Raw genomic sequence first — 27,750 nt, forward strand, 5'->3', positions numbered from 1 at the left:
ACTGCAATAAGGTTACTGACCAGTGCCTGTCCTTCTTCAAACGCTGTGGGAATATCTGTCACATTGACCTGAGGTATTGCAAGCAAGTCACCAAGGAAGGCTGCGAGCAGTTCATAGCCGAAATGTCTGTTAGTGTCCAGTTCGGGCAAGTGGAAGAAAAACTCCTGCAAAAACTGAGTTAGTCCAAGGACAAGTATGTAAATATGGGGTGGGGAGGGGGGAAGGCACACGGCAGGGGAGGGAGAAAGACTTTACAAAAACTAGGGTTTTTATTTTCCATTTGGAACTTGGAACAACAGACCGCAGCACGATTCCATTTTGCAAGTCTGGCCGAGGGAGCAGCCGTTCTGCCGCCCGTTTCAGAGATGAGTGAGCCGGGCGCATTCCTCGGGTCTTTCTGAATCAAAACTGCACTGCTTTCTGGACCATTTCTAAGGCGGCCTTTTATCAAGAAGACATTCCTGTCGAGAGGAAGAGGATGGACTTGGGAGAAATTTTCTTACTCAAGCATGAGCTGAGGAATTGTTTTTGGCCGTGGTGGTGGTTTTGTCTTGGACACCTTATTCCTGGAAACTTTGGGGGTTTTGGTGTCAGCCTAAAGTGGACCACACACCACATCTGCCGTCTTGACATATTTGTTTGGTTTTGTTACATCTTACATTATGCAGAACTATTTTTGTACAAATTGTTTAAAAGTTATTTATGCAAGGTTTGAATGCATACCAGTGTTTTTATTGTTTTGAGATTGCCAACTTTCCTGGTTTCTTTAAAGTAGGCGAGAACTTAACCTGTACTTCATACAAATCCATCTACACATGTGCCCAGATGTGGCAAAGTAGGCTCAGACCTCCCAGGTAAAAGCATGTTTAACTGGAAGTTGAGTGCCTGCTTTGTATGTCAAGAAGTTTAAGCATGTTGTGGGTATATGTAAATTAGAGTCAAAGTGAGACACTTGGCTAAATTTCCTCTGTATAGAATTCACCTTTTCCTCAAAATTTTAAAATTCCGACTTCAGCCTTTGCACTCAGGAGGGTTGTGCTCCAGCATGAGCTCTTGTACTCTACATAGATCTAATTTCTACAGTGAGTCAAGAAGTAGAATAAACGATTCAACATAGTCTTTCTTTTCCTTTTTTTTCCTCCTCTCCTTCGAAGTGGAGTTGAGTTCTCGTTTAAGGTTTATAACATGGCTGTTTCCCAGTTGTAAAGTTATGCATTCATAAGTGCCATTGTTGTAAGGTGTTGTTTTCCTAGCCCTTCCCTGACACGGTTTTACCTTTGTTGAATTTGTATAAACAATTGTACAAAAAAAGCACTCTTGGACTTTGAGGGTTTCTGTTCTGGGGCTGGACTTGAGATTTGACTGGAAAGTCCGGAAACACCAGTGTACATTGTTTTGAAGTCAGACAAGGTAGCATTTCGTATTCATTTGAGAAATGGAGCAGCCCCTGAGTACACTGTTTTTTCCCATCTTCAGAAAGGGATCATGCTGTTTGTAGCTAATAAAGGTAATGGGAAAGAATGATGCTACACTGACAGCTCCGTGTAAGGATTAGGTACACATTGCCTTAAGGGGCAGGGTGGCTTACCTGTAATGGTGCCTCTGACCACAGCTGGGCAAAATAATGTCCACGGGCACTTGGTATCTCCACTGCCAAGGCAGGACTGGGGTCTATTTCCTCTACTGAGTGCAACTCAGGGAGCCACATCCTGCATTGGTAACCCTGGGCTGGGCTGGCTGAAGGCACTTGGTTATGAGGCAACTTCCCCAGGCGGCAGACATAGATTCCAGTGAGAAGTAAACTTTAGATTACAGAAAAAAAAAAATTTTTTTTAATAACAGGGCCGTACAACCTCATATATTGAGACAGTGGCTCTAGTCATCTGAAAATGAAGATAATCCAATTTCCTTCCTCACTCAGTAGCAACCTAAGATTTGGGTCTTGTGGGACTAGCCTTTCCTGCTAAGGATGGTTTCATACTCTCCTCCATTCCTCTTTTGTTTTTTAGGGCTACACCCTTGGCATATGGAGGTTCCTAGGTAGGGGTCGAATCCAAGCTGTAGCTGCCAGCCACAGCCATAGCCATAGCCACACCAGATCTGAGCCTCACCTGTGATCTACACCACAGCTCACAGCAATGCCAGATCCTTAACCCACTGAGTGAGGCCAGGGATCAAACCTGAAACCTGATGATTCCTAGTTGGATTCGTCTCCGTTGCGCCATGACAGGAACTCCCCCATCCTTCTTTTTTGGCCATGGTGAAATGGTTTTACATAACCATGCCTTTTTTTTTTTTTTTTTTTTTTTTTTTTTGCTTTTTAGGGCTGACTTGAGGCATATAGAATTTCCTGGGCTAGGGGTCAAATGAGAGTTGCAGCTGCTGACCTATAACATCAAAGCAATGCAGAATCCAAGCCTCATCTGTGACCTACACCACAGCTCACAGCAATGCCGGATCCTTAACCCACGGAGCCAGGGATTGAACCCTCATCCTCATGGATACTAGTCGGGTTCATTTCCACTGAGCCACAATGGGGATTCCATGTCCTCAACCTAAATCCAGAGGTCCTTTCTAACTCGGAGACAACTAAAGCTGTTGCATCCCAGAATTTAACTCACGGTGCCACAGGTAATATTAGTTTAATACCCTGGTTTTATTTATAAAAATGTGACTTACCTTTACAAGCCTAATCATTCACGTGGCCAACCCAAGTTTCAATTTGGCATCCTGAGTTCGGTGAAGCTCCAAGTAAGAATTACCCTGCTGTCCAGTAAAGGCATTCCCTTCCTTGGCAGTTGTAGAGGTAACAGTGGTTTCCAGGTAGAATCTCAGTGTTAAGAGGGCCCCGTTTCTCCGTAATGTTTCCAGGAGCACACAGGTCTGCCAAGAGAGGAGGTAAAGGAGGGGCTGCCAGGGTTGGGGAGCTGGGGTTACCAGAATGACACCCCACAGAGTGGAGACAGCATCTTTATGCTCAAAGAGGCCTATGGCAATGCACTGGTCACAGAGGACCTCCCCCCAAGTGTACTGAACCAGTCCAGTTAGGATCATACCCATCTGGGAGTTCCCACTGTGGCTCAGCAGATTATGAACCTGACTAGTATCCATGAGGATGTGGGATCGATCCCTGGCCTCACTCAGTGAGTTAAAGGATCTGGCGTTGTTGTAAGCTACAGTATAGGTTGAAGGTGTGGCCCTAAAAAGAAAAAAAAAGACTATATCCATTTATCCATGTGATAGATTACCTGGTCAGACAACTCTAGAGGTATGGCGTCCAGCTAGAAAATCCAGGGAGAAATGTCTGCCCTCTGCCAAATAAATCAGTCCCTTGCAATCCGGTTATTCCAGGTGTCAAGCCAATTCAGCTAAAAATTTGTTGGTTTCTTACTAAGTCATGGTTACTTCAAAATGCTACCTAAGAAGATCCACCATAAAGAGTTTCTGTTCATTGCTAACACAAGCACCTGAAACTTTATACATAAATCCAAAAGGAAACAGTAAACAAGCTAAGACTGCAAATAAATCTCAATTTTCTAGTTTAACTTTAGACACACACCAGCACCTGCTGCTCAGCTTCTATTTCAGTGTGTTTACTATCACCAACTGGCCTGGATTTGAAGTCATCCCTCTACCAAATTAGCAATTTGTGGGGAATGCTGAATCTCTGGAGTTCACTGTCTTACGAGAAGTACAAGCTAAGTGCTCCTAAAGCTTCAGAAGCGGCTAAGCTTTTACTCTCCATGTGAATTTAGCCAATACCCACCCTGGGCTCTGCTAGAAGCACAAGAGAAGGGCATTTGATAATATCCACAAAGCTTTGATTTTGTGCTTTGGCTCTCAAAACCAGAAAGGCAATTTTTTTCCCCCCACAACTAGCCAACCTTTCTGCCCTAAGCATAGTGGGACAAGGCTATCTGCCTACCTTGCTATAGTTTTCAGGGTCTTGTGAATGACTTCTGGGTCCTGAGCACCTGGAGGCATGTGTCAACTGCAGAATCAAAAGATGAGGAGTTCCCGTCGTGGCACAGTGGTTAACGAATCCGACTAGGAACCATGAGGTTGCGGGTTCGGTCCCTGCCCTTGCTCAGTGGGTTAAGGATCCGGCGTTGCCGTGAACTGTGGTGTAGGTTGTAGACGCAGCTCGGATCCTGCGTTGCTGTGGCTCTGGCATAGGCCAGTGGCTACAGCTCCAATTCGACCCCTAGCCTGGGAACCTCCATATGCCGAGGGAGTGGCCCAAGAAATAGCAAAAAGACCAAAAAAAAAAAAAAAAAAAAAAAAAAAAAAGATGAAAAACCAGGGTTTCCGTTGTGGCTCAGCAGAAACAAATCTGACTACTATCCATGTCCCACAGGTTCAATCCCTGGCCTCACTCAGTTGGTTAAGGATCTGGCGTTGCTGTGAGGTGTGGCGTGGGTTGCAGAAACAGCTTGGATCTGGTGTGACTTTGGTATAGGCCAGGGGCTATAGCTCTGATTTGACCCCTAGCCTAGAAATTTCCATATGCCACAGATGCAGCCCTAAAAAGACTAAAAAAAAAAAAAGATGAAAAACCTTCAGGACTCAGCCAAGAAGTTACATGTTTTCTAAAAACATACCTGCCCATAAACAATTAGAATGAATCCACAGTTGGTCTCAACTCAACCAAAAAAACCACCCTGATTAGAGCTAGACCTAAAAGAAAAGAAATTTCAGATCATTAATGTTCCAAGACCTCTTTGAATAAATCAGCGCATGTCTCAGGTTACTCATTTGTGGTATTAGAAGAGTTAAGAAGAAACATTGTCACCCATATTAGGTTTAAATTCAGATGTGACTACTTTTTTTAACAGGTTTTAGACAAGTTCTTCACATTCTCAGAGATCAGGTTCCCCAAGTGCCCGAGGCAGTATTATTTCAGAATGCTGGGGAGAAGCATAATGCATCTAGCATGACACCTCATCACAGTGAGTGGCAAATCCATAGTTAACCTTACTGGTTAAGTCAGCAGCCCAGGTAGACACAGGTGCAACACCTTTGAAGGTGCTACTTCCTCTAGTGAAGGTGCCAGGCCAGGTGTGGACACCTCTTTGTGCTGTACCCAAATGAATTAGGAATGGACCAGGACAGTGTAAACAAAAGCATTTTTGAAAATCTAATTTTATTTCTAAAGTTTAAATTAGCTAGCAGGTAGCACTGAAAATACACTTTCACTATACAAAACGGTGTAAACTGATTACTTATGAATAAACAATTTAACACACACACTTCTCTAATGAAAGACACTAGATGCAGCCCTTGCTATAAAAAGCTGTACCTGAACAAAAATGGACATGTTTAATCTAAGGCCCTGGCAGTTGACTAGAGAATGTTAGTGGTTCCCAATTAGGTTTAATGGCAGAAAGAGCAACAATGTGGAAACTTACATTCATCAAATAGTAGCACTGAAAATACACACAACTAATAACAGGAACATTCAGAAGTACCACTGCCCGATGTGTACCATGTCGGCAGCTTGCAGACAGTGATCTCCTCTAGAGAACAGAATTTTCCAACATCTGAGTAGATTCAGTTAAAAATAGGATGAAGGAGAAATAAGAACAGGAGAAGTGTCCTACAAAGGGAGCAGGAGCTGATGCCATAAGCAGTCTGACGTCAGCATTTAGTAATGAGAGAAGCCTGGCAGGACCTGGAAGCAGCATGTCCTGAGGCTGACTGGCCCATGGCCTGGACCAGTGTTGCCACAACTTAGGATGAGTTTTTCCATTCCACCGTTAGTAGTGAAAATAGTTTTCTAATATAGCTCCGGCTCTTCAACAGGGAGTCCCCAGTCCCTACAGTGCACTGGGACATCTGGGCCCCAAGACTGGGGGTGGGGGGGCGAGCGTCCGCAGGGGTTGGGGGGGCCCAGCCTCAGGACTTGAACACGTGCACAGCACGCACCACGTACTGGCGGCAGATGGGGCACTCGCTCATGCGCTTGCCACACTTGGTGCAGGTGACCATGTGTCCGCACTCGAGTAGGACGCAGTCGATGACAGCGTCCATGCAGATCCGACACAGGCTATCGTCTTCCTCATCCTGCAGCTGCAGCCGCTCGCCATCTGAAAGGCAACAGAGAGCTGCAGCAATGGGACAGAGACCCAGGAGACCCCACTTCTCTGCAACTTCCGTTCCTTCTGTCAGAAATGGCAGCAATCACACCTCGTAGAGTTTTGTGACAAGTGAAGAATGAGCAGCTTAGGGCCAGGGGTGACATGATTAACAAATGCGAGCTATTTAATTTTTTTTTTTTTGGTCTTTTTCAGGGCTGCACCTGCAGTACATGGAGGTTCCCAGGATAGGGGTCTAATTGGAGCTACAGCTGCTGGTCTATACCACAGCCACAGCAATGCCAGATCTGAGGCGTGTCTGCGATCTACACCACAGCTCAGGGCAACACCAGATCCTTAACCCACTGAGCAAGGCCAGGGATCGAACCCGCAACCTCATGGGTTCCTAGTCAGATTTCTTACCGCTGTGCCATGACAGGAACTCCTAATTCTATTTTAATATCTCTATGTAATGCAAGCTTTTTATGAAAAGGATTGCTTCTGTAAATAAAAATGAAGAAAATGGGATGCTCTCTTGTGCAAAAGGTTAAGGATCTGGCTTTGCCATAGCTGTGACCTAGGTCAAAACCGTGGTGTGGGTTTGATTCCTGGTCTGGAAACTTGCACATGCTGTGGGTTTGGCCAAAAAAAAAAAAAGGAAAAAACCTAGGCTGTCCTACACGTGGGCCTTAGAGTCAGAACATGATTGGAATTTCCAGCCCAACTGTGCGGCCTTGGGAAAGTCACAGGCTCCAGAGCCTCATCTCAGTGGGAGGAGGAGATTTCTTTCTTTTTCTTTCTTTATTTTTGGTTTTTAGGGCCGCACCCTGGCATATGGAGATTCCCAGGTTAGGGGTAGAATCCGAGCTGTAGCCACTAGCCTACGCCACAGCCATGCCGGATCCGAGCCACGTCTGCGACCTACACTACAGCTCACAGCAACACCAGATCCTTAACCCACTGAGCGAGGCCAGGGATCAAACCTGCGTCCTCATGGATACTAGTCAGATTTGTTTCCACTGAGCCAAGACAGAACTCCAGGAGCTTTATTTCTTTCTTGATAGGAAAATCAGACATCCAAGTAGCCTGTAGCTGGGGAGGCACTTTCTGAGCCCTGGAAGCACCCCCAAGTTCACCTGTGTTTCTGGCTGCCCTGGGACTGTTGGGGTTTAACTCTAAAGGGCTGGGACAGTCTGGCTCTGAACAAGAAAGGTGGAGAAGGATTCTGAAAAGATCATTGAAATCTGAGGTTTGGCCACCTAGCTATGGACAGTGAGGCTTCCCCTTCTACAGGTCACAGACGGGATCAATAGGAACCATGAGGGTCAGAAAGAACAGGAATTTAAGCTTGAAGGGCCAGTGGTCCAGGGATTAAGAGAAATAAACACTGCCATGTCAAGAGATTAGTGTTACCTGGGGTCCATGGCCTGTATACCACTGCTGGGAAGTGGGGAAAAGGGATCCATGGGCTAAAGGTGACAGATGAGCCTCTGAAGGCTCCAAAGATTTAAGATCCCTGTCTCTACCACAGTGGCATCATCGTAGAAATATGTGTACCACAGCACGCTGCATATTCTATGCGTGAACCAGTTTATCAACGAATGCTGTATTATAACCAGCTTTTAGAGGCAAAACTCAAGATGATCAAAATTAATGATGGGAAGGCTGTTTTCTAGATGAGAACACAACATCTGTCAGTCTGAACACCACTAAATTCTTCTTACTTGCCTATAAGTGCTCTGTGGCTTGGCCCTGCCACCACCTGAGAATTTCTGCTCCACACTGTTCTTTTTTTTTTTTTTCCCCTTTTTTGGCCACACGTGGAAGTTCCCAAGCCAAGGATCAAACCCATGCCACAGCAGCAACCCGAGCTACTGCAGTGACAATGCTGTGCATTGATCCTTAGTGTACTGAGCCACCAGGGAACTCCCAGAAGTTCCTAACCTCAGCTTTTTGTCACTCACAGAGAAACCTACTAATACTTGATGCTAAGAACGACTTAACAGCTTGGCTCTAGGGAATTATTTCCCCCCACTGTTTGGGTATCTCAACTGTAGCGTTTAAATCCTAAATCCTACCAGACAGGTTAGTGAGAAAACAAGCATTTTTATAGATACAAGGAATTTCTTTAGAATTCTAACAAATTATGGCAAGAAAAACCAGACTGAGAAAATGACTAACTCACTGGCAATGGTGAGCTCAAAGCCAACATCATGTAATGAACTTACTGCTTAACAGATCTATAAACCAGTTCACACAACTAGTTCACACTCAGTAAAAGGATACATGGTTTTCATAAAATAGACTTAATTGTGACAGAAACAGCCCATTTTTTAAAAAACCTAAAGAAGGCTACTAGAGGGGAAAAAAGGAAAAATAAACCTACATGACTTTTGGTTTTCTTCATTCTCCTTGTATAATCGGTTTACTTTCTCTACTAGCTCCCACTTTTCACAACAGCCAGAGTAGTTGACAAAATTCCGAGCCAGGATTTCCTTCAGCTGGCGCACGCTCATCGCTTCCACATCGTCAAGGCTTGACAAGTCAGACAGAGAAGCTCTCACTCCCTTTTTAGCGAGGCCAGGAGTCTGAAATCACAGAGCATGTCTGTTACCTCGGCCCCTGCCAGTCCAGCAAGGCAAACGGCATGCTCCCCCCACCTTACAGCCATCACTGGCCCTGGATATTCTTTCCAGACTCTCACCAGTCCTTGATGTATTTTATAGACTGTGCTGCCTTCAACCCAGAAGAAACATCCTGTGCTAGCCACCCTGTACAAAAGTCCACACAGGTCTTTTCCATGCCTGCCAAGTCACTGTGTCAGGGAAACCAAATTTTACGGGCAATCTCACCCGATCCTCCAAGTTTTCCTCATCATCATCATCATCATCATCATCGTCGTCGTCGTCGTCATCATCATCATCTTCCTCCTCCTCCTCATCATCTTCTGTGTTTGCTGAAGCTATTTCACTTTGCACCTACACACACAATGGATATTAGGTCAGGAATCATTTTCCTAACAGTAACAGCCCCTATTTATCACTGGAGAAAACCTTTTCCATAGAGCATCCCAGAATGACCCCAACACCTGCAGATTCCACACCTTCTTTGGATCCCGAATGCTGCTGCCCGTCCCTGAGTCCATCAACAACTTAACCTTCCTCGGTTATCTCAAAAGTCAAATTCCTATGTGTGTGTGAATTTGTAAAATCTAACCAGAGTATTACGTCCCCAAGAAAGGTCCCTTTGTCAAATGCCAAAGCCACAAGTGTAGGGAACTGCAGTGTCCTTTAACTGCAGCCTCTAAGATGCAGGCAGAAACTAAAGCTCTAAGATCAGCCCTAGTGTCGGGGCTACTCAGTTGCAAAGATCTCATCAGGCTTAGACATTCTAACTCCAAATAATGCCTTCCAGACTAATTCACTGAGGGTTGTTGCCAGTTCTAGTTTTTAAAAATTGCTCAACAAGAAGGTACTCTTTTCTTTGGGGAGAACAGAAAGGCTAGGTCAATTCCCAATTTCAAGGTTTCTACCCCACTATTTCACTAGCACCATACTATAGAGACCCCCATCTCTTAAGTGGTACTTATAACCAAAAGTGACACAAAAGTAGATGTGTCTTATATTTGCATCCTAATTACACCAGCTCCCATGTGGGAAAATAAAACTCCTAGCTTGGCCTTACCAATTTATGTCTATTTAGAGAGCAACTAGACCAGCTTTGTCTCTGATTCTACCCTCCTTTACTCAGGAGAGAAAATTGAATGTGAAGATAAATGTTCAAAACAACTTTTGGAGCATTTTATTTTATTTTATTTATTTATTTATTTTTTTGTCTTTTGTTGTTGTTGTTGTTGCTATTTCTTGGGCCGCTCCTGCGGCATATGGAGGTTCCCAGGCTAGGGGTCGAATCGGAGCTGTAGCCCCCGGCCTACGCCAGAGGCACAGCAACGCAGGATCCGAGCCGAGTCTGCAACCTACACCACAGCTCACGGCAACGCCGGATCGTTAACCCACTGAGCAAGGGCAGGGACCGAACCCGCAGCCTCATGGTTCCTAGTCGGATTCGTTAACCACTGCGCCACGACGGGAACTCCTTGGAGCATTTTAGAATCATTCATATGTACAAATTGAGTATTAATTGCAAGCCCTTGCACGTTATTCAATCATGATGTCCAAGGACCTCACTGGGACAACATTCTGCACTGGTATTTCTTTGAAATAAGTAACCATGTCCTTTCACTAATTCAGACAGCTTTTTCCCAGTATCCAAATTAGAACAATTCTACTGTAAGCAAGGCAACTGGGTGGTAGGTTAACTTATAGTTTCCATGGTCACTGACACATGACTAGTCCTGCCAAACATTTGCAAGCTACTTTTCACAGTCATTATTTCAACAGCTAGTATTTAACTCTATGATAAGAAAATGGACCTAAAGCCAAGAGACTGATGAGCTCTTTTTTTTAGGCCCTTCAGGCAGCACCCAAGCTCAGAGCCTCATATCAGGAGCACCTGCAGGCACAGAGGTCAGCAGCCTGTGAAACCTCTGCTCCTACAGGGAGTCATCGGTCCCAAAAGCTCCACCACGTGGCCGAGGGGGGATGGCATGCCAGGCGCTCAGGTGATCACACCTTCCTACCTGTGCCCGCGCTCCAGATCCTAAGGTCCGATCTAGACCCAGAAGCTCTCCCTGAAATGAAGACACCGTAGCAGACGGGGCTGTATAGTTTGAAAAGAATGAATTTGTGAAAAAGCTAGAAGTCTGGGACCTTGAGGAGTTCAGACTGCTTGTGTCCAGGTCGTCCTCAGAGCCCAGCCCGTGGTGGCACAGGACGAGATCTACCAAGTCTTCCTTCTCTCGGCAGGTATCGATGGGGATGTTTCTAAGAATGAGATACTGCCGTAGATCCTTCACTTTGAGTCGCATTAACTGAGGGCGCTGAAAGGCCGTCTCTTGTAGTAAGTGACAAGTGGAACATCTACGGAGATTTTCTTGCAAGACTGAACAAACGGAGCAAAAATCCTTCTTGCAGTCACAACATACGTGCTGAAGAAACAGATGGAAAGGAGGCATTTAGTGAAAGCCAGATTTCTTTCTGCCTTTAATAAATTTCAATTTTAATTCTTATAAAGTGCCACATGGCCCCAGACCCATGGGTGTTTTCATGTTCTAAAAGCCATGAAAATCAAAACGGTCACTGCCAAGGCAGTTTGGATTCACAGACGTTCAAATACAGCCCTTTAAGCAAAATATACTCTTGTGTTAAATGAATTAAAACCTTTCCACCCCTTGGTACAAACATGTAATTAGCAAAACAGAGCTGACTTGAACCACATGGAGCAGAAAGCACAACCACAAACTCTCTTCCTATGTGAAAATTTCCCCGTTTAAAGAGAAGGAGGAAAACCCTAACAGAGAGGGAAAGACAAAGGCAAAGGATCTTTCAAGGTCAATCCAAGCCAACAAAGCCCCTGCTAATACCGAAATTATACCCCATGGAGCCTTAATCACAATCAAAGCCATTCCTTGAGTAAAGCTTAAAGACCCTAAGATGAGGTCGTTTCTGCTTGGGGCATTGTTCCCACAAGCTAACACCTTGTTACTTAGGTATTTCAAAGGACTGAATTGACAAAGTCTGGGAGATGGCCTAGCAATAAGATGGTTCTCAGAAAGAACGACTTTCTGTTCTAAAGAAAGTAACTCTTTTAGCCCAAGTGTTTTATGTTAAATCTTTAAAGAGTAGTTAAAATACTCATTTCTTTTTTTTCTTTTCTGGGTTGTTGTTTTTTTCTTTTTTTTTGCCACATCTGCGGCATGTGGAGTTCCTGGGCTAGGGACTAGACCCAAGCTGCTTCAGAGACGATGCTGGATTCTTAATCTGTTGCGCCACAAGAGAACTCCCTAATATACTCATTTCTTCTCTTAAGAATATGGGTAGGGATACATTCTTTGAAACTTGAGATCAGAGTTACAGTAAATCACCTCTGAAAAGGCAGGCTAATTAAATCTCTTGCCTCAGGATATAAGCACCACTAGGAAGAATCAAACAGTAAGTGTACAAGTTCAGGAGAAAGGATACCTGACAAACCTGAGAACAATGTCAGCTCAGAGAACTTGAGCAGTACAACAATCTCTTTGACTGAGTACTTTTTCTAAATGGGAAATGGTTATTAGGACTTTTTTTTTGTTTTTTGTTTTTTAGGGGCCAAACCTGTGGCATATGGAAGTCCCCAGGCCAGGGGCTGAATTGGAGCTGCAGCTGCCGGCCACAGCCATGCCAGATTGGAGCTGCATCTGTGACCTACACCACAGCTCATGGCAACAGCGGATCCTTAACCTACTGAGTAAGGCCAGGGATCAAACCTGCATCCTCATGGATACTAGTCAGGTTTGTTACCACTGAGCCAAAATAGGACCTCCCAAGACTTTTTTATATTTGTAGAAATGAGTATTCCTTAGCATTCAAAACAATATACAATCAAAAATTCTGACACATGTGTCTTTTGTATGTAACATTTCATCCAACTCACCTTTTTTCTAAAGACTGAAAATGAAAGTCCACAGGCTTTGCAAACTATATTAGGCCCTTCTGTAGGTGCTGGTGGGTAAGCAGAAAAATCAGAGTTTGGTGTAAATCTGAATGGACCGGTGCCTCCTGCAAATCTTGACTGCTGGCCCCTGACAGCTCCGGTCCCCATGACTTCATTCAACAGCCCACAGCACGAAGCCCACATAGATGTGGCACCCGCCTGGAAATGAACAGAAGCAGGCAACAGTTTAAAGCTGAGTGGAACCCGAGCTCTCTGGAATCCTCAGGGAATGCCATTCTGGAGAGGCAGGTTTGCCTCTGGATAATTTTGAGATTACACTTTTGGGGTTTTTTTGTTTTGTTTTGTTTACACTTTTTTTTCCTCTCTTCTTCTTCTTCTTTTTTTTTTTTTTTTTTTGGTGGTGATGTATAGTGGCTTGATGCAGTAATCTCACCTCCTAGACCAAGGATTGAACCCAGGCTGCAACAGTGAAACTGCCAAATCCTCACCACCAGAAAACTCCCTGAGATTATTCTTTTAAGCACCAAAATGTTAAGCTATTTGAAAATAGATAATTTTCTGCTATTTCCAGAGAATATTTGTCTTTGAGATACATGTATATGCACATAAAAAGATGACTGGAGAGAAGTTAGGGTATGCAATGTTTGGGATATGCTTACACCAAAAAAAAAAAAAAAAAAAAAAAAAAAAGCCTGTTTATCTGAAATTCAAATTTAACTGTCTTATATTTTTTTGCTTTTTTTGGGCCATACCTGCAGCATAGGGAAGTTCCCAGGCTAGGGGTCAAATCAGAGCTACAGCTGCCAGTCTACATCTCGACCACTCGGGATCAGAGTGGTGTCTGTGACTATCCCACAGTTCACAGCAATGCCGATCCCCGACCCACGAGCAAGGCCAGGGATCGAACCTGCATCCTCATGGATACTGGTCGGATTGGTTTCCGCTATGCCACAACAGGAACTTCTTAACTGTCTTATATTCTATCTGGCAACTTAATATTTTTTTTAATTTTTTTTTTTTTTTTAGCTATTTCTTGGGCCGCTCCCGCGGCATATGGAGGTTCCCAGGCTAGGGGTCCAATTGGAGCTGTAGCCACCGGCCTACGCCAGAGCCACAGCAACGCCAGATCTGAGCTGCGTCTGCAACCTACACCACAGCTCACAGCAACGCCGGATCCTTAACCCACTGAGCAAGGGCTGGGACCAAACCCGCAACCTCATGGTTCCTAGTCGGATTCGTTAACCACTGCGCCACGACGGGAACTCCACTATCTGGCAACTTTAGACTAATGACTACAGCACAGTTCTATAGCCTGAGGCATATTTCCCCTGCTATAATTCAGCAGAAAAATAAATTCAAATGACCTAATTTCATTAAACTTCTATTCTCTCATTTGTAGCTAGGCATAATAAATTATGGTATACAAATACATTTTTTTTTTTTTTTTTTTACTTTAAAAACATGACTGGGGAAGTTCCCTGGTGGCCTAGTGGTTAGGGAGTCAGCATTGTCAGTGCTATGGCTCAGGTTCAATCCCTGGCCTGGAAACTTCTACACACTGCTTGTACAGCCAAAAAAATTGAGGGGAAAAAAAAAAAAAAAAAAAGAGGCATTCTCAAAGTGGCTCAGTGGTTAACAAACCTGACTAGCATCCATGAGGACACAGGTTCGATACCTGGCCTCACTCAGGGTTAAGGATCTAGCGTTGCCCTGAGCTGTGGTGTAGTTTGCAGATGTGACCTGGATCCCGAGTTGCTGTGGCTGTGGTGCAGGCCAGCGGCTACAGCTGCCATTCAACCCCTAGCATGGGAACCTTCATATGCTGTGGGTGAGGCCCTAAAAAGAAAAAAAAAAAAAAGAGAGAGACCAAGAAACATTGAAATGCTAAGGGAGTTCCCATTGTGGTTCAGTGGGTTAAGAACCCAGCTTAGTGTCTCTGAGGATGGTGCTTTGATCCCTGGCCTCACTCAGTGGGTTAAGGATCTGGCCTTGCCACAAGCTGCAGTGTAGGTCACAGATACGGCTCGGATCTGGCATGGCCGTGGCTATGGTGTAGGCCAGCAGCTGCATCTCCAATTCAAGCCCTAACCCAGGAACTTCCATATGCCACAGGTGTGCCCTAAAAAGACAAAAATAAAGGAGTTCCCACTGTGGCACAGCCCTAAAAAGCAAATAAATAAATAAATAAATAAATAAAGGCAACCGAAGTGCTTTCTAGGTTTTCACATATATCTTGAATAGTTTGTTTTCTTGAGTTTTCCCCTGCTTTCCTTATCTTTATAAAGGATATATTGACTTAACATTAAGGAAAATATGTTTTTAAAGTATCCTACCTTTTCAAACTGAGAATACTGAACATGATTTTTAGTGCCACACCAGAAGCATATGGAAGTTCCCAGGCTAGGGGTCAAATCAGAGCTACAGCTACTGGCCTATGCCACAGACACAGCAATGACCTATCCCAGCAGCATCTGTGACCTATATCACAGCTCCTGGCAATGCCAGATCCTTAACCCACTGAGTGAGGCCAGGGATCGAACCCAAGTCCTCATGGAAACTAGTCGGGTTCGTTATTGCTGAGCCACAATGGGAACTCCTGAACACAATTTTTGATGACTTGATAACCATAATGACCTCTTGAGGTGTGAGGGTTATTTATTGGCCACTCCACTAAGTGGCTTAAAACTAACAGGTTGCTTTTTATTTTTTTCTCTCATCTCTTCCCTTTTTGTGAATCACTACTGCTATCACTATATCTACCTATACCAACCTTTTTTTTTTTTTAATTGCATTTAGGAACCTGATATCCAAGCTTGTTAGAATTGTACATAAAAGTATTTTTTCAGTGAGGGCTCAAGGCAGTTTCCCATGCTTGAGATATAAAGCTATAAGAGTTCCCATTGTGGCTCAGCAGAAACGAACCTGACTAGTATCATGAGGATGCAGGTTCAATCCCTGGCCTCACTCAGTGGGTTAAGGATCCTACGTTGCCATGAGCTGTGGTGTATGTTGCAGAGGTGGCTCAGATCTGGTGTGGCTGTGGCTGACAGCTGCAGCTCCAATTCAACCCCTAGCCAGAGAACCTCCATGTGCAGCATGTGTGACCCTAAAAACAAAACAAAAAAAGATATAAAGCTATACTGTTGGAACTAATAGCTTTTGCCCCTATCCTAATTCTTGAGCATATTCTACAGTCTAGATAATATGATAAGCAATGGAAGTCCAGGTTAAATGAGTCTTATTAGTTAAAATGGCAATACATGACAATGGTACAGTTTCCATTTATTTTATTATCTAATCCTGTCAAACATTTACTGTTTGTTCAACAAGCTCCTTAAAAAACTTTTTGAAACAACCTTAAAAGGCTGTTTAGAATGCTGTAGAAGGATCATGCCATTCTTGCTACTGGCTGGAAGTAACATGCTATATTAAAAACAGGGAAAGGACAAGGTAAAGTAACATGAAACCTCAATACAAGGTTCAAACAGTCTTAAGCATTATATGGCTTCATACTCTGAAGTGCTCAAAAAATAGTGAAGCCGTTAAAAGTCTGGTTAAGTTAAAAAGAGAAAGACAAATACCATATGATATCACTTATATCTGAAATCTACTATATGGCACAAATGAACCTTTCCACAGAAAAGAAAATCATGGACATGGAGAACAGACTTGTGGTTGCCAAGGAGGAAGGGGAGGGAATGGGATGGACTGGGAATTTGGGGTTAATAGATGCAAACTATTGCCTTTGGAATGGATAAACAATGAGATCCTGCTGTGTAGCACTGGGAACTATATCTAGTCACTTATGATGGAGCATGATAATGTTAGAAAAAAGAATGTATACATGTATGTGTGAGTGGGTCACTTTGCTGTACAGTAGAAAATTGACAGAACACTATAAACCAGCCATAATGGAAGAAGTAAAAATCATTATAAAAACAAAAAAGAGTCAGGTTAAGTTATAATGAATAGTTCATACCTTTAAATAAATATATACCTTAGATTCTAAAGACATTGTTTGCTTAAAGAGAAAAGAATGAAAATCCAGATTTACTAATAGTTCATTTTAAGTGAGTGTTCTTTTAGCAAAGGATTCATTCACAATGCTTTAAACAGTAAGCTCTTAAAACAATTGAGAAAATTCAATGTGCACACATTTTTTTCAGAAAGTACCAGCAAGATGAACTTTTTTCATTCCAATGAAATTGTTGTTAGCTTTTATCCCCTTTCTAATTCCTGGGTAATGTTGTCTCCCCAACTCCAGTGAAAGTCCCTTGTGGACAGAACTTCTTTCCTCCATAACACAAGTTCCACCATTCTAACTAATAAATAAATAAGTGCATAAAAGGTTTATGTTCCTCTTCAAAGGCAACATAATTAAATTTTTCATGCTATCTAAAAAAGTTCAAATTGTGTCTTGTTGAGAAGGAGTAATAAAAGGTTAAAAAAAAAAAAGATTCTGAATTAGTAGGCCAAAACTCTCTAATGTTACTTTTTTTGTTTTTTAAATTAATTAAATTTTTGTCTTTTTAGGGTGGCACCTGAGGCATATGGAGGTTCCCAAGCTAGGGGTCTAATCGGAACTGTAGCCACTAGCCTACACCACAGCTAGAGCAATGGCAAATCCGAGCCATGTCTGCAACCTACATCACAGCTCATGGCAACACTGGATCCTTAACCCACTGAGTTAGGCCCAGGATTGAACCTGCAACCTCATGGTTCCTAGTCAGATCTGAAACAGGAACTCCCTCTAATGATACTTTGTGAAGCAGCACTGTCACACATTTTGTTCTATTAGAAATCAGTTCTGGAGTTCCCGTCGTGGCGCAGAGGTTAACGAATCCGACTAGGAACCATGAGGTTGCGGGTTCGGTCCCTGCCCTTGCTCAGTGGGTTAAGGATCCGGCGTTGCCGTGAGCTGTGGTGTAGGCTGCAGACGCGGCTCGGATCCCGCGTTGCTGTGGCTCTGGCGTAGGCCAGTGGCTACAGCTCCGATTGGACCCCTAGCCTGGGAACCTCCATATGCCGCAGGAGCGGCCCAAAGAAATAGCAAAAAGACAAAAAAAAAAAAAAAAAAAAAAAAGAAATCAGTTCTACAATGAGAGTTAAGGAAGGATAACAAATTTTCAAATTATGTTAATGAATATGATCATTAAAATCCTAGGCTGAAGGAGTTCCCTCGTAGTGCACTGGGTTAAGGACCTGGTGTTGCCACTGCTGTGGCTCTGGTCACTGCTGTGGGGTGGGTTCAATCCCTGGCCCAGAAACTTTCACATGCTGCAGGTGTGGCCAAAAACAAACAAACAAACAAACAAACAAAAAAACCAAAACAAACAAAATCTAGGCTGAGAAGATACACAGCTCTGGTGAAGGGATTAGAAGGACCTGTTTGGGGAAAACAAGTGAATCTGTATAGACGTCAATATTGGAGGGTAACAACTTTGATCAATTCCTCATGTTTTTATAAAGAGGAGGAAATTTCGTCTTCATTCTTGAGAAGTCAAAGTAGATTTAAAAATGCTTCTATCCTAGGAACTACATCTAGTCACTTATGATGGAGCATGATGGAGGGTAATATGAGAAAAAGAATGTATATATGTATGTGTAACTCAGTCACTTGGCTGTACAGTAGAAAACTGACAGAACACTGCAAACCAACTATAATGGAAAAAACAAAAATCATTTAAAAATAAAAATACTTCTATCTTCTTTCAGCCATCTTATTATAAAATTTTTTTAAAAAGCCAATGCCAATCCCATGTTCCAGGCAAAAATATGTTGCTATACCCTAGTATTTGGTATAAATCAGCCAAAGGCCATAGCAAAGGAAAAGAAACACTGAAAAGTCTGTTTAAAATTCATTAAATCTGTGAGCTTAATTTTGGACAAAATCTCCCAATAAGAGAATAATCTCTCAATAAGAGGGTATTCCTAGCATTGTACTAGGGTAAATCTTCATGTGTAAACTATGATCCTCTGACAGTAGCATTTGCAACACTCCAACCTTCTTGAAAGTTCAGAAATTTCAAACACTAGTGAAGCCCCAATCACTAGTTTTATTTGAAGTACCTTTCTTTCCCATCCAGCATATTTAAAAAACTTAATCTTTATTTCCCCTTTAAAACTGTCTTCTGGGAGTTCCCTTCATGGCGCAGTGGTTAACGAATCCGACTAGGAACCATGAGGTTGTGGGTTCGATCCCTGGCCTTGCTCAGTGGGTTAAGGATCCGGCGTTGCTGTGAGCTGTGGTGTAGGTCACAGACGCGGCTCAGATCCCGCATTGCTGTGGCTCTGGCGTAGGCTGGTGGCTATTGCTCCGATTGGACCCCTAGCCTGGGAACCTCCATATGCCGCAGGAGCGACCCTAGAAAAGGCAAAAAGACAAAACAAAAAACAACAACAAAAAAACTGTCTTCTGGCATTCAGTGCTGAAATGAAGGTGATCCCTTGAGTGATTCAACCTCCCTGATTTCTTTGGAGCAGGCATTTTTCAGTCCTGTACTACAGTGGCTGCTGTCACTGCCTAGGCCTGTGAAACTGCTCTCAAGACAGTGGTTGGACTCACCAAGAGAGCCTGAAAAAAATACTATGCCTGGGTCCCAGCCCCCAGATTCTGATTTAACTAATCTGGGATACAACCTGGGCATCAGGAATTTTTTAAATTCCCCATGTGAATATATAGCCAAGGTTAAAAGGTTAACACCTGCTTATTCAAGGGAATTTCTCCTTCCCGCCTACCTCTTTTCAGCTGGAGACTCAGCCGATTTCTGAAGCCTGTGCCTCTAGAGTTCCAGGACCAACACCTCTGACACATGCTCCTCACTACCTGCCTTCACTGCCCCGCCCCGCACAGTGGGTTATGCCTCTAGTGTTGCCGTTCCCCTAGTCCTTTCAGAAAGGCTCAGCTGAGTTTTCTGGGTTTTTTTTTTTAACAATTTGATCTGATTCTTTTTTTTTTTTTTTTTTTTTTTTTTTTTGTCTTTTTAGGGCTGCACCCTCAGCATATGGAAGTTCCCAGGCTAGGGGTCAAATCGGAGCTGTAGCTGCTGGCCTATATCGCAGCCACAGCAATGCAGGATCCAAGTCACCTCTGCGACCTACACCACAGCTCATGGCAACGCCAGATCCTTAACGCACTGAGCAAGGCCAGGGATCGAACCTGTCACTTCACAGATACTAGTTGGGTTCGTTACCGCTGAGCCACAACAGGAACCCCCTTAATCGATTCTTAAATTAGTTCCTTTCCTTTACCACATATTAGCCTGGAACGTATGATGAAACTTGGTGCCTTCATTTTATTTGCTCTTTTTTTTTCTAACTTATTCCTCTACGTATTTTCTTTTGTGAAATCCCCAATATCGGGAGAAAGACAGCGATTTCTGGATCTGTCAAAAACACTCATTATAAGGAGTTCCTATGGTGGTTCAAAGGAAAAGAATCTCACTAGTACCCATGAGGACGCAGGTTCAATCCCTGGCCTCACTCAGTGGGTTAAGGATCCTGCATTGCTGTGGCTGTGGTGTAGGCCAGCAGCTGGAGATCTGATCCGATCCCTAGCCTGGGAACTTCCATATGCCATGGGTGTAGCTCTAAAAGATAAAACCAAAAACAAAAACACCCATTGTGCAAACTATTTTTATCCTTCACCTCCAAGTTGAAGAATCCAATAAGAAGATGAACCTCCCAGGCTTGGGCTCCATCTCCATTCCTCCCCTTGAGTGTGTTTCTTCTTCTTGCACTATCCCTTAAAGTCCTAATGGTCCAAATTTCTTCTACATGTCCCCTCAGGGTACAGGGATCCCTACCTAACAACTGTTACCTTGACATTTACTTGCAAGTGTCCTATACCAATCATTCTCCTCTAAATCTGTCCAAATAACTGTTACTACTTGACCTAACAGTCCCATTTTTCAAGTGACGAAAGCTACAAAAGCAATTAGAGAACAATTCAAGAACATGTTTTCCCAAGAGTTTACTGAGTGCCTGCTCTAGCAAAGGAAAGGTGGTTTAGGGAAACATGAGATTATTCTCTTGGCTCCTGACTCTCTGCCTCCATTTTATTTCCTTGGAGCCATTATTACCAAATCTGGCGGGGTCATAACCAATAGCTTTCCCTTTTTGCACTCTCCCTTTAAAAAAGCTTTAGAGACCCAAGTTCATGTTCTTTCTACTTCCATCTCCCCTATCCTCTTAGACCCTCTGCCAGTTTAATAAGCCTACATTCCCTTATTTTTCTTTTATTCACACACTGCTCACCTTGTGACAGTAAGATTGAAACATATTTTCCAAACTCCTCCATATCCTCCTAAATTTTCTGAGAAAATTCAACTCGTAGGTAGACAGTACACAAAGCACAGTCCTTTGGCTCTTGAATCTATAGTAAATTGAGGTGTTACTATGCCTCAATTCCAAAGAGATGTATTCCTTATGTAAAGGTCACCATCCATCCACCTTTTAGTTGCTTACATTTAAGAAGAAACATTTACTACCCTTCCATGAATAAAGCCAAAGTCTGGATCTCTGAAAACTAAAGCCATGATCTGGGCTCATGTGACTAGCAATTTAAACCCTACTTGGGACCATGGTTGAGAGCAGGACTCTACAGACTAAACCACATGAATCCAAGAGGTTATAAGGAACACTAAGCTGTAAAGATGGCTACATTTCCTCTCTTAACCATGAATATAGTTCAGAAACAATATAGAGAATAACTTAATAAGGTAACTACCTACCTATACCTGGCACAAAATTCCTAGTTCAGGGAACTTAGCTATGTTTGCATTTTATTTTCTAGCCATCAATAACTACTGAAAATAAGTTTTTTTTTTTCTTGCTAACCTAATTCCTTTCCTACACACCCTCTTAGGCTAAAATTGTTCCTGAATAGATTAGCCATAGAACCATGGCTGGCCTGGCATTAGTTAAGAACCAGCTATCATATTAAAAACTTACATGGGCCCATGTAAGAAATCAAATTCTACATATATATATTATATATAAATGTATATATAATGATTTTAATTTTTCTTCATTATAGCTGGTTTACAGTGTTCTGTCAATTTTCTACTGGATAGCATGGTGACCCAGTTACACACACACGTACAGATTCTTTTTTCTATTATCATGCTCCATCACAAGTGACTAGATATAGTTCCCAATGCTATACAGCAGGATCTCATTGCTTACTCACAGAAATCAAATTCTAAAGTCTCCTGTTTGAACTGCCCCCAGACACCTAGATCTCTTCATGTTATGCTGGTATCCATTGCCAGTTCTTATGTTCTTTTCTTTTCTTTTTTCTTTTTTTTTTTTTTTTTTTTTTTGTTAAGGAGAAAAAGATAGCTTTATTGCTTTGCCGGGCAAAGGGGGCCACAGCAAGCTAATGCCTTTAGGACTGTGCCCCTTTACATTCTTTTCTTTTCTTTCTTTTTTTTTTTTTTTTTTTTTGTCTTTTTGTCTTTCTAGGGCTGCACCCGTGGCATATGGAGGTTCCCAGGCCATGGGTCCAATCAGAGCTGTAGCTGCCAGCCTACACCAGAGCCACAGCAACTTGGGATTCGAGCCTTGTCTGCGACCTATACCACAGCTCACGGCAATGCCGGATCCTTAACCCACTGAGGGAGGCCAGGGATTGAACACGCAACCTCATGGTTCCTAGTCGGATTCGTTGTCCACTGAGCCACGACAGGAACTCCTACATTATTTTCGAAGCCAGTGCACCAAGATTTTAAGGAGCCAATAACACTACTCCCCCCCGCCACCCCAGTTTGGAACTGAGTAAAGAAGTAAGACAAATTGAAATAGAAATATTTGTTTTTTACTGTTAACATCAACTGGAGAACATGACTTAGCTCTGCTGCCAACTGGTCTTGATAACGTGCCACCCAGCTACCAGCACAGCTGATCAACAGCAGCTCACCATCTGGTTGACCAGACAGCCATCCCTACCCATAACAGGACAGATCTGAGAAGGTCCCAGAGTAGCAGTGAGGCAAGCATGTTTAGCTCCTTTGCTAAAACTCACCGACATAAAAGTTCCTCTTCATTCCCTAGTAGCAGAAAGGCTGAAAGTGTTCCTCCTATATTGTTCCTTCCTAGAGAATGAATTAGAAATTCTCTACCCACTGTAGGAGTATAAAGGAGGGGAGGGGGGTAAACCATTTGCAGGAGAGTAGGACTGACAGTTGCCAGTACTATGACACTTATTCCCACAATAATAGACCACCAATTTTATAAGCACTCTCAAGGTTCCTTAGTCAGAGTCACACAACATAGGCTCATTTTGAATCATTTCAGTCAACAAAAGCAAGATGAAAATGTGTTGTTTCTTTGCAAGAGCAGTAGCCCAGCCTTCTCTGGCAGAGTGCCAGTTTTTAAACAGCCTTCAGGCTCAGCTGTCTTTGAGTGTGTGAATGTGCAAGAGTGTGAGTGTGTGTGTGTGATCCAATGTGCTTTTTAGAATGGGGTGGGGGGGGTAGTTCTTCCAAAATGCTCAACTTAAGAATAAAAAGTTTACTACAAACTGTGAATCCTATTCTAAACCACATTAGGAGGTGAACCCTTTTCATGATTCTACCAAATGTCATAGTAACCAGGCAAACTAGATTGAAGAATAAGAAAAACTATAGTGATTTCCATGAAAATCAAATGACAGCCAGAGAGAAAGAAAGTCGATGGGCTTAAAACAGCAGCAAACTAAATGATCACTATTTAGTCTAAATTGTTTGCTTTTATTTATTTATTTATTTTTGTCTATTTGCTATTTCTTGGGCCGCTCCGCGGCATATGGAGGTTCCCAGGCTAGGGGTCCAATTGGAGCTGTAGCCCCCGGCCTACGCCAGAGCCACAGCAACGCGGGATCCGAGCCGCGTCTGCGACCTACACCACAGCTCACGGCAACGCCGGATCCTTAACCCACTGAGCAAGGGCAGGGACCGAACCCGCAACCTCATGGTTCCTAGTCAGATTCGTTAACCACTGCGCCACGACGGGAACTCCCTAAATTGTTTGCTTTTAAACTAGGAAAACAGCAGTAATCACAATGCCACCTCCTAAGAGTTGAATGCCACAACTCTAAATTACATATGCTAATATTTTACAGTTATTTTAAGGATAAACCTGCAAGTTTCCATTTCCAGAACATTAATTTTCTTGGATGCCATAGGAAGCTACAAGGACCAGGCAGCGATTCAGTGCTCCCACCAGTGAAACCTTCCCCAGAGAACTCAATCATCACAAGCTTTGTCTACAACTCTCATCAACCTTCAGTTTGCTAAACTCAATGTCTTTGTGTTAAACAATATAAAAAGATGTTTCTAATCTCAGGACCATTGACATAAAAGTTTTACAGTTTAAATTTCAAATTATGTTAAACTTTCCTCCAGAACTTAAAGTCAAAGCAGAAGAAAAGAGTTAATAAGCAAAAACCTTTATTCTATTTAGAGCCACTGGAGAAACATACACTCCTTAAAATGTGAAAGCATTTCTTACTGAAACTGCTGCTTCAGCTGAAATATAATATGCCACCAACTCTAACTTAATGACCAAATACCATATACCACAAAGGAGATTCTACATCCTAAATTCTTTCTATGATCTCATACCATTTGGACATTAAGCAGGCTGCAAAAACAGAAGCTCATCTTAAAAAGGTAATATTTTTAGGGAAAACATGTGGCCAAAGTGATTGATTTTAACAATAATGTGTGCTGGTCATAAGCATTACCCTTCTCATGTTTGGGGTTTTTGTTTGTTTTACAATAGAATACTGGATCCTTAGCACCACTCCCCCACCTTTCAGAAAAAAAAAAAAAAGAAAAAGCAATCACATTAAACAGATTACTTTCTCCATATCTCATTTTGATCTTGGAAGCACGAATATAATTAGTACAATTAAGGGTGAGGTCAATATAAATATGGAAAAACAGGAAAAAGGATTAAATCAAATTAATTTAAAACACTAATTTGGATATTTTAAGATCCCTTATAGGAAGTTAATTTGATGCAACTCTAAAGTAAAACAGTTATTGAATCTTTTTGAGATATAATATTTATTTCAAAACATCAGTTTGGGGAAAAAAAAAAAAAACAGAACAAAGGAAGAAAGTAAATATCCATTCTACACATATACTAAAACCAGCTCCTGCTCCTGGGTTTGTGTAAAGATGTACTTATCTGAATGCTTGACTTTTAAATTAATTTTAATGACTTTTTTTTTTTTTTTTGTCTTTTTTGTCTTTTTGTTGTTGTTGTTGTTGTTGTTGCTATTTCTTGGGCCGCTCCCGCGGCATATGGAGGTTCCCAGGCTAGGGGTCGAATCGGAGCTGTAGCCCCCGGCCTACGCCAGAGGCACAGCAACGCAGGATCCGAGCCGCGTCTGCAACCTACACCACAGCTCACGGCAACGCTGGATCCTTAACCCACTGAGCAAGGGCAGGGACCGAACCCGCAACCTCATGGTTCCTAGTCGGATTCGTTAACCACTGCGCCACGACGGGAACTCCTAGGTCTACATCTTGTTTCCTAAAACATGCATCTTTGGAGTTCCTGCCGTGGTGCAGTGGAAACAATCTGACTAGGAACCATGAGGTTGGGGATTCGATCCCTGACCTAGCTCAGTGGGTTAAGGATCCGGTGTTGCTGTAGCTGTGGTGTAAGCCCGAAGCTGTAGCTCCGATTCAATCCCTAGCCTGGGGTTCAACCCTGAAGAGATAAAAGACGAAAAAAAACCCAACACACCCAAAAACAAACCCCATGCATCTTTTTACATTTTCAACTCCCATCGAATTTTGTTTATAAAATTTCAACTCAGGAGTTCCTGTGGTGGCTCAGCCGGTTAAGAAACCAACTCATATCTATGAGAAAGTGGGTTCCATCCCTGCTCTCGCTCAGTGGGTTAAGGATCTGGTGTTGACACAGATGCTGCTTAGATCCTGAGTTGCTGTGGCCATGGTGCAGACCGGTAACCGCAGCTCCGATTCAACCCCTAGCCCAGGAACTAGTTTTTGTTTTGTTTTGTTTTTTTTCCCCTGCTTTTTAGGGCCGCACCCACAGCATATGGAGGTTCCCAGGCTAGGGGTCCAGTCGAAGCTACAGCTGCCAGCCTACACCACAGCAACATCAGATACGAGCCATGTCTGTGACCTACACCTCAGCACACAGCAACACCAGATCCTTAACCCACTGAGTGAGGCCAGGGATGGAAACCACAGTCTCATGGTTCCAGTCAGATTCGTTTCTACTGTGCCATGACAGGAACTCCCAAGCCTAGGAACTTCTATATGCTGAAGATATGGCCTTAAAAAGAAAAAACAAAATAAAACTAAAATTTCAACTCAGAAAGTAGCATCTTCCACCTAAATTCAAAGACACTTTTGAAAAAATTTCAACACTGGACTTGCCCCCAATTCTTTTCTTGTTCCTAGATGGACCACAAATTTAATACTAATAAACGTACTGATGTTCTTTGAAGCAATATATATAGACTCCTACTTTGTTTGGAGATCTTAAAGCAAGATGATGGTTCTGGGGAAAGAAAGCCGGTTCTAGATATTTTAATAGTTATTTTAAGTTGAATTTTACTTTATTTTTTATTTTTGCCACACTGATGGAATGTGGAAGCTCCCAGAGGGCCAAGGATTGAACCTGTGCCTCAGCAGGGACCCAAGCCACAGCAGTAACAATGTCCGATACTTAAACCACTGTGCCAGAGAACTCCTGAAATATTTTATAGTTGAACTGGCTCTTATGATAACGTCATACTTCAACACACAGTTCAAAAGTTACCTACTCTAAAACCTTCCTTCCTTCCTGCAGTCAGAAATATCCCTTCTTGCTCCTGAGGGTTTTTTGTTCTTTTTTTTTTTTTTTTTTTTTTTTTGATACCTTTCACCAAATTCTGCCTCATAATGCAGTTAGTTGTGAATGCCTCTTCTCTTCTGGTTGGAGAGACTATATTTTGAATTACTTCTACACATGATCTCTCCCTCTCTTAGCTAACACATAGGTAATGCTCAACAAAATATTTGCTTGCAGCTTTGTGAAGGTAGAGTTTTAAGCTAGCAGTTCATTCTGTTACTTTTCCTACCCACGATGATCACACCTCTTACTTGAGATTAATGAAATCATCTGTGTCTGAAAGAATATCACCTTGTGACTCATCGCACTTGGTTTGAATCAATACCTGAAATTGATTGCTGCACCCAGAGCTCTTTAGAACTCTGTGATCAAGTTGAAAGAATCAGTTCCCCAAAGTAGGCCTGAATTTCCCCCCTCCCCCCTTCCCTTAAACTTCTCACAGTGATGCTCCCACGCTCTCACACCCACCTTGAAGAACTCAAGCTGTCAGATTACTTGCTGCGTACCTAGTGTCGATGCAGACACACCGAGTTTGCTAGCGCTCTAGGTCACGGTCCCCGTATTAAGCCGGCAAACAAATCCTTCAGAAGGGTGGGATGGCCACCCCGAGGCGTTTCTAACCTGTTAGCCTGGCCCCAGCCTCACGACTCCCCGCACCACTCCTATGCATTTCGTCCTACAGTTTCCGTCTTGCGACAATCCCGTGGCGTTGCAGACATTTGGGTTAGTTCAAGGACTCGGGGCGGGAGAAGGCACGCCGTGGGCAAAGGTATGGAGGGCTGAGGCGAGCACCAGTGGGTAAGCCTCCGGCCCCCGAGGACGGACAGGGCCCGGCGCGGAGAGGGGCTCACTAGGCGTCAGTAAAGGGGGTGCCTGGCCTCCGGCTCGCTGACCGAGGTGCTGTGGGAATTGGAAACGTCCTGGAGCTCGGGACATCCGCTGTGGGGCGGTCAGGGCCCCCAGACGCCGGCCAGGAACCACCCCCCCCCCCCCCCCGCCTCCGCGGAGCTCTCCGAGGTGCCCGCAGGGAAACCGCTGAGGAGAAAAGCAAGCACTTCGGGAGCCCTAGCCGGAAAAGAGAGGAGAGGAGGGACTTCCCAGCCCCACCGGCGGCTCACCTTCATGGCCGCGACCGCTGCGTCCGGGTCGGCTCTGCCGGGGAACTCTGCACCATAGCAGCTCCTAGCACCGCCACCCTCCTTCCCTCTGGGCGGCGATTACTGGACCTCCTGAGGCGACCCAGCGTCCAGACGTAAGAGGCGTGGTC

General features: G+C 43.4%; 2 protein-coding genes across 19 annotated transcripts in view; one reads left to right on the top strand and one right to left on the bottom strand.

The window, feature by feature from the left end:
- The window catches only part of KDM2B (lysine demethylase 2B), a 145,973-nt gene extending 144,659 nt beyond the window's left edge, over positions 1-1,314 (top strand). For 10 of the 14 annotated variants that reach the window (XM_021073420.1, XM_021073425.1, XM_021073427.1 and 7 more), the window contains 2 exons: positions 1-193; positions 300-1,314. In XM_021073420.1, the coding sequence (XP_020929079.1) occupies positions 1-182 (182 nt within the window). In that variant the 3' untranslated portion in view covers positions 183-193; positions 300-1,314. The other 4 variants (XM_021073421.1, XM_021073424.1, XM_021073432.1 and 1 more) reach the window with 2 other exon arrangements.
- On the bottom strand, positions 251-27,750 carry RNF34 (ring finger protein 34). 5 transcript variants are annotated; one of them, XR_002338722.1, is made up of 10 exons: positions 27,602-27,747; positions 12,606-12,824; positions 10,714-11,121; positions 8,927-9,052; positions 8,461-8,662; positions 5,409-6,086; positions 4,602-4,677; positions 2,680-2,883; positions 1,589-1,802; positions 251-461 (listed from the first exon to the last, which is right to left on the bottom strand). XR_002338722.1 is itself a non-coding variant. In XM_021073434.1 (6 exons), the coding sequence occupies exons 1-6, from the start codon at positions 27,605-27,607 to the stop codon at positions 5,896-5,898; spliced, it is 1,152 nt and encodes a 383-aa protein (XP_020929093.1). In that variant the 5' UTR covers positions 27,608-27,750; the 3' UTR covers positions 5,125-5,895. The 5 variants fall into 5 exon arrangements, 1 of the variants encoding a protein (XP_020929093.1); XR_002338723.1 differs by having other exon boundaries at positions 2,680-2,910; XR_002338724.1 differs by lacking the exon at positions 4,602-4,677.

This window comes from Sus scrofa, chromosome 14, assembly GCF_000003025.6.
Source record: "Sus scrofa isolate TJ Tabasco breed Duroc chromosome 14, Sscrofa11.1, whole genome shotgun sequence".
Classification (NCBI taxonomy): Eukaryota; Metazoa; Chordata; class Mammalia; order Artiodactyla; family Suidae; genus Sus; species Sus scrofa.

Bases quoted from the DNA above. Each gene is read 5' to 3' on its own strand.
- RNF34 (XM_021073434.1), bottom strand. The intron at 9,053-10,713 runs GTAGGAAGGTGT...TTGTGTGTGTAG, and splicing joins GATCTGGAGCGCGGGCACAG to GTGCAAAGTGAAATAGCTTC. The intron at 6,087-8,460 runs GTAGGTTTATTT...GTTGCCTTTCAG, and splicing joins TGAAGAAAACCAAAAGTCAT to ATGGCGAGCGGCTGCAGCTG.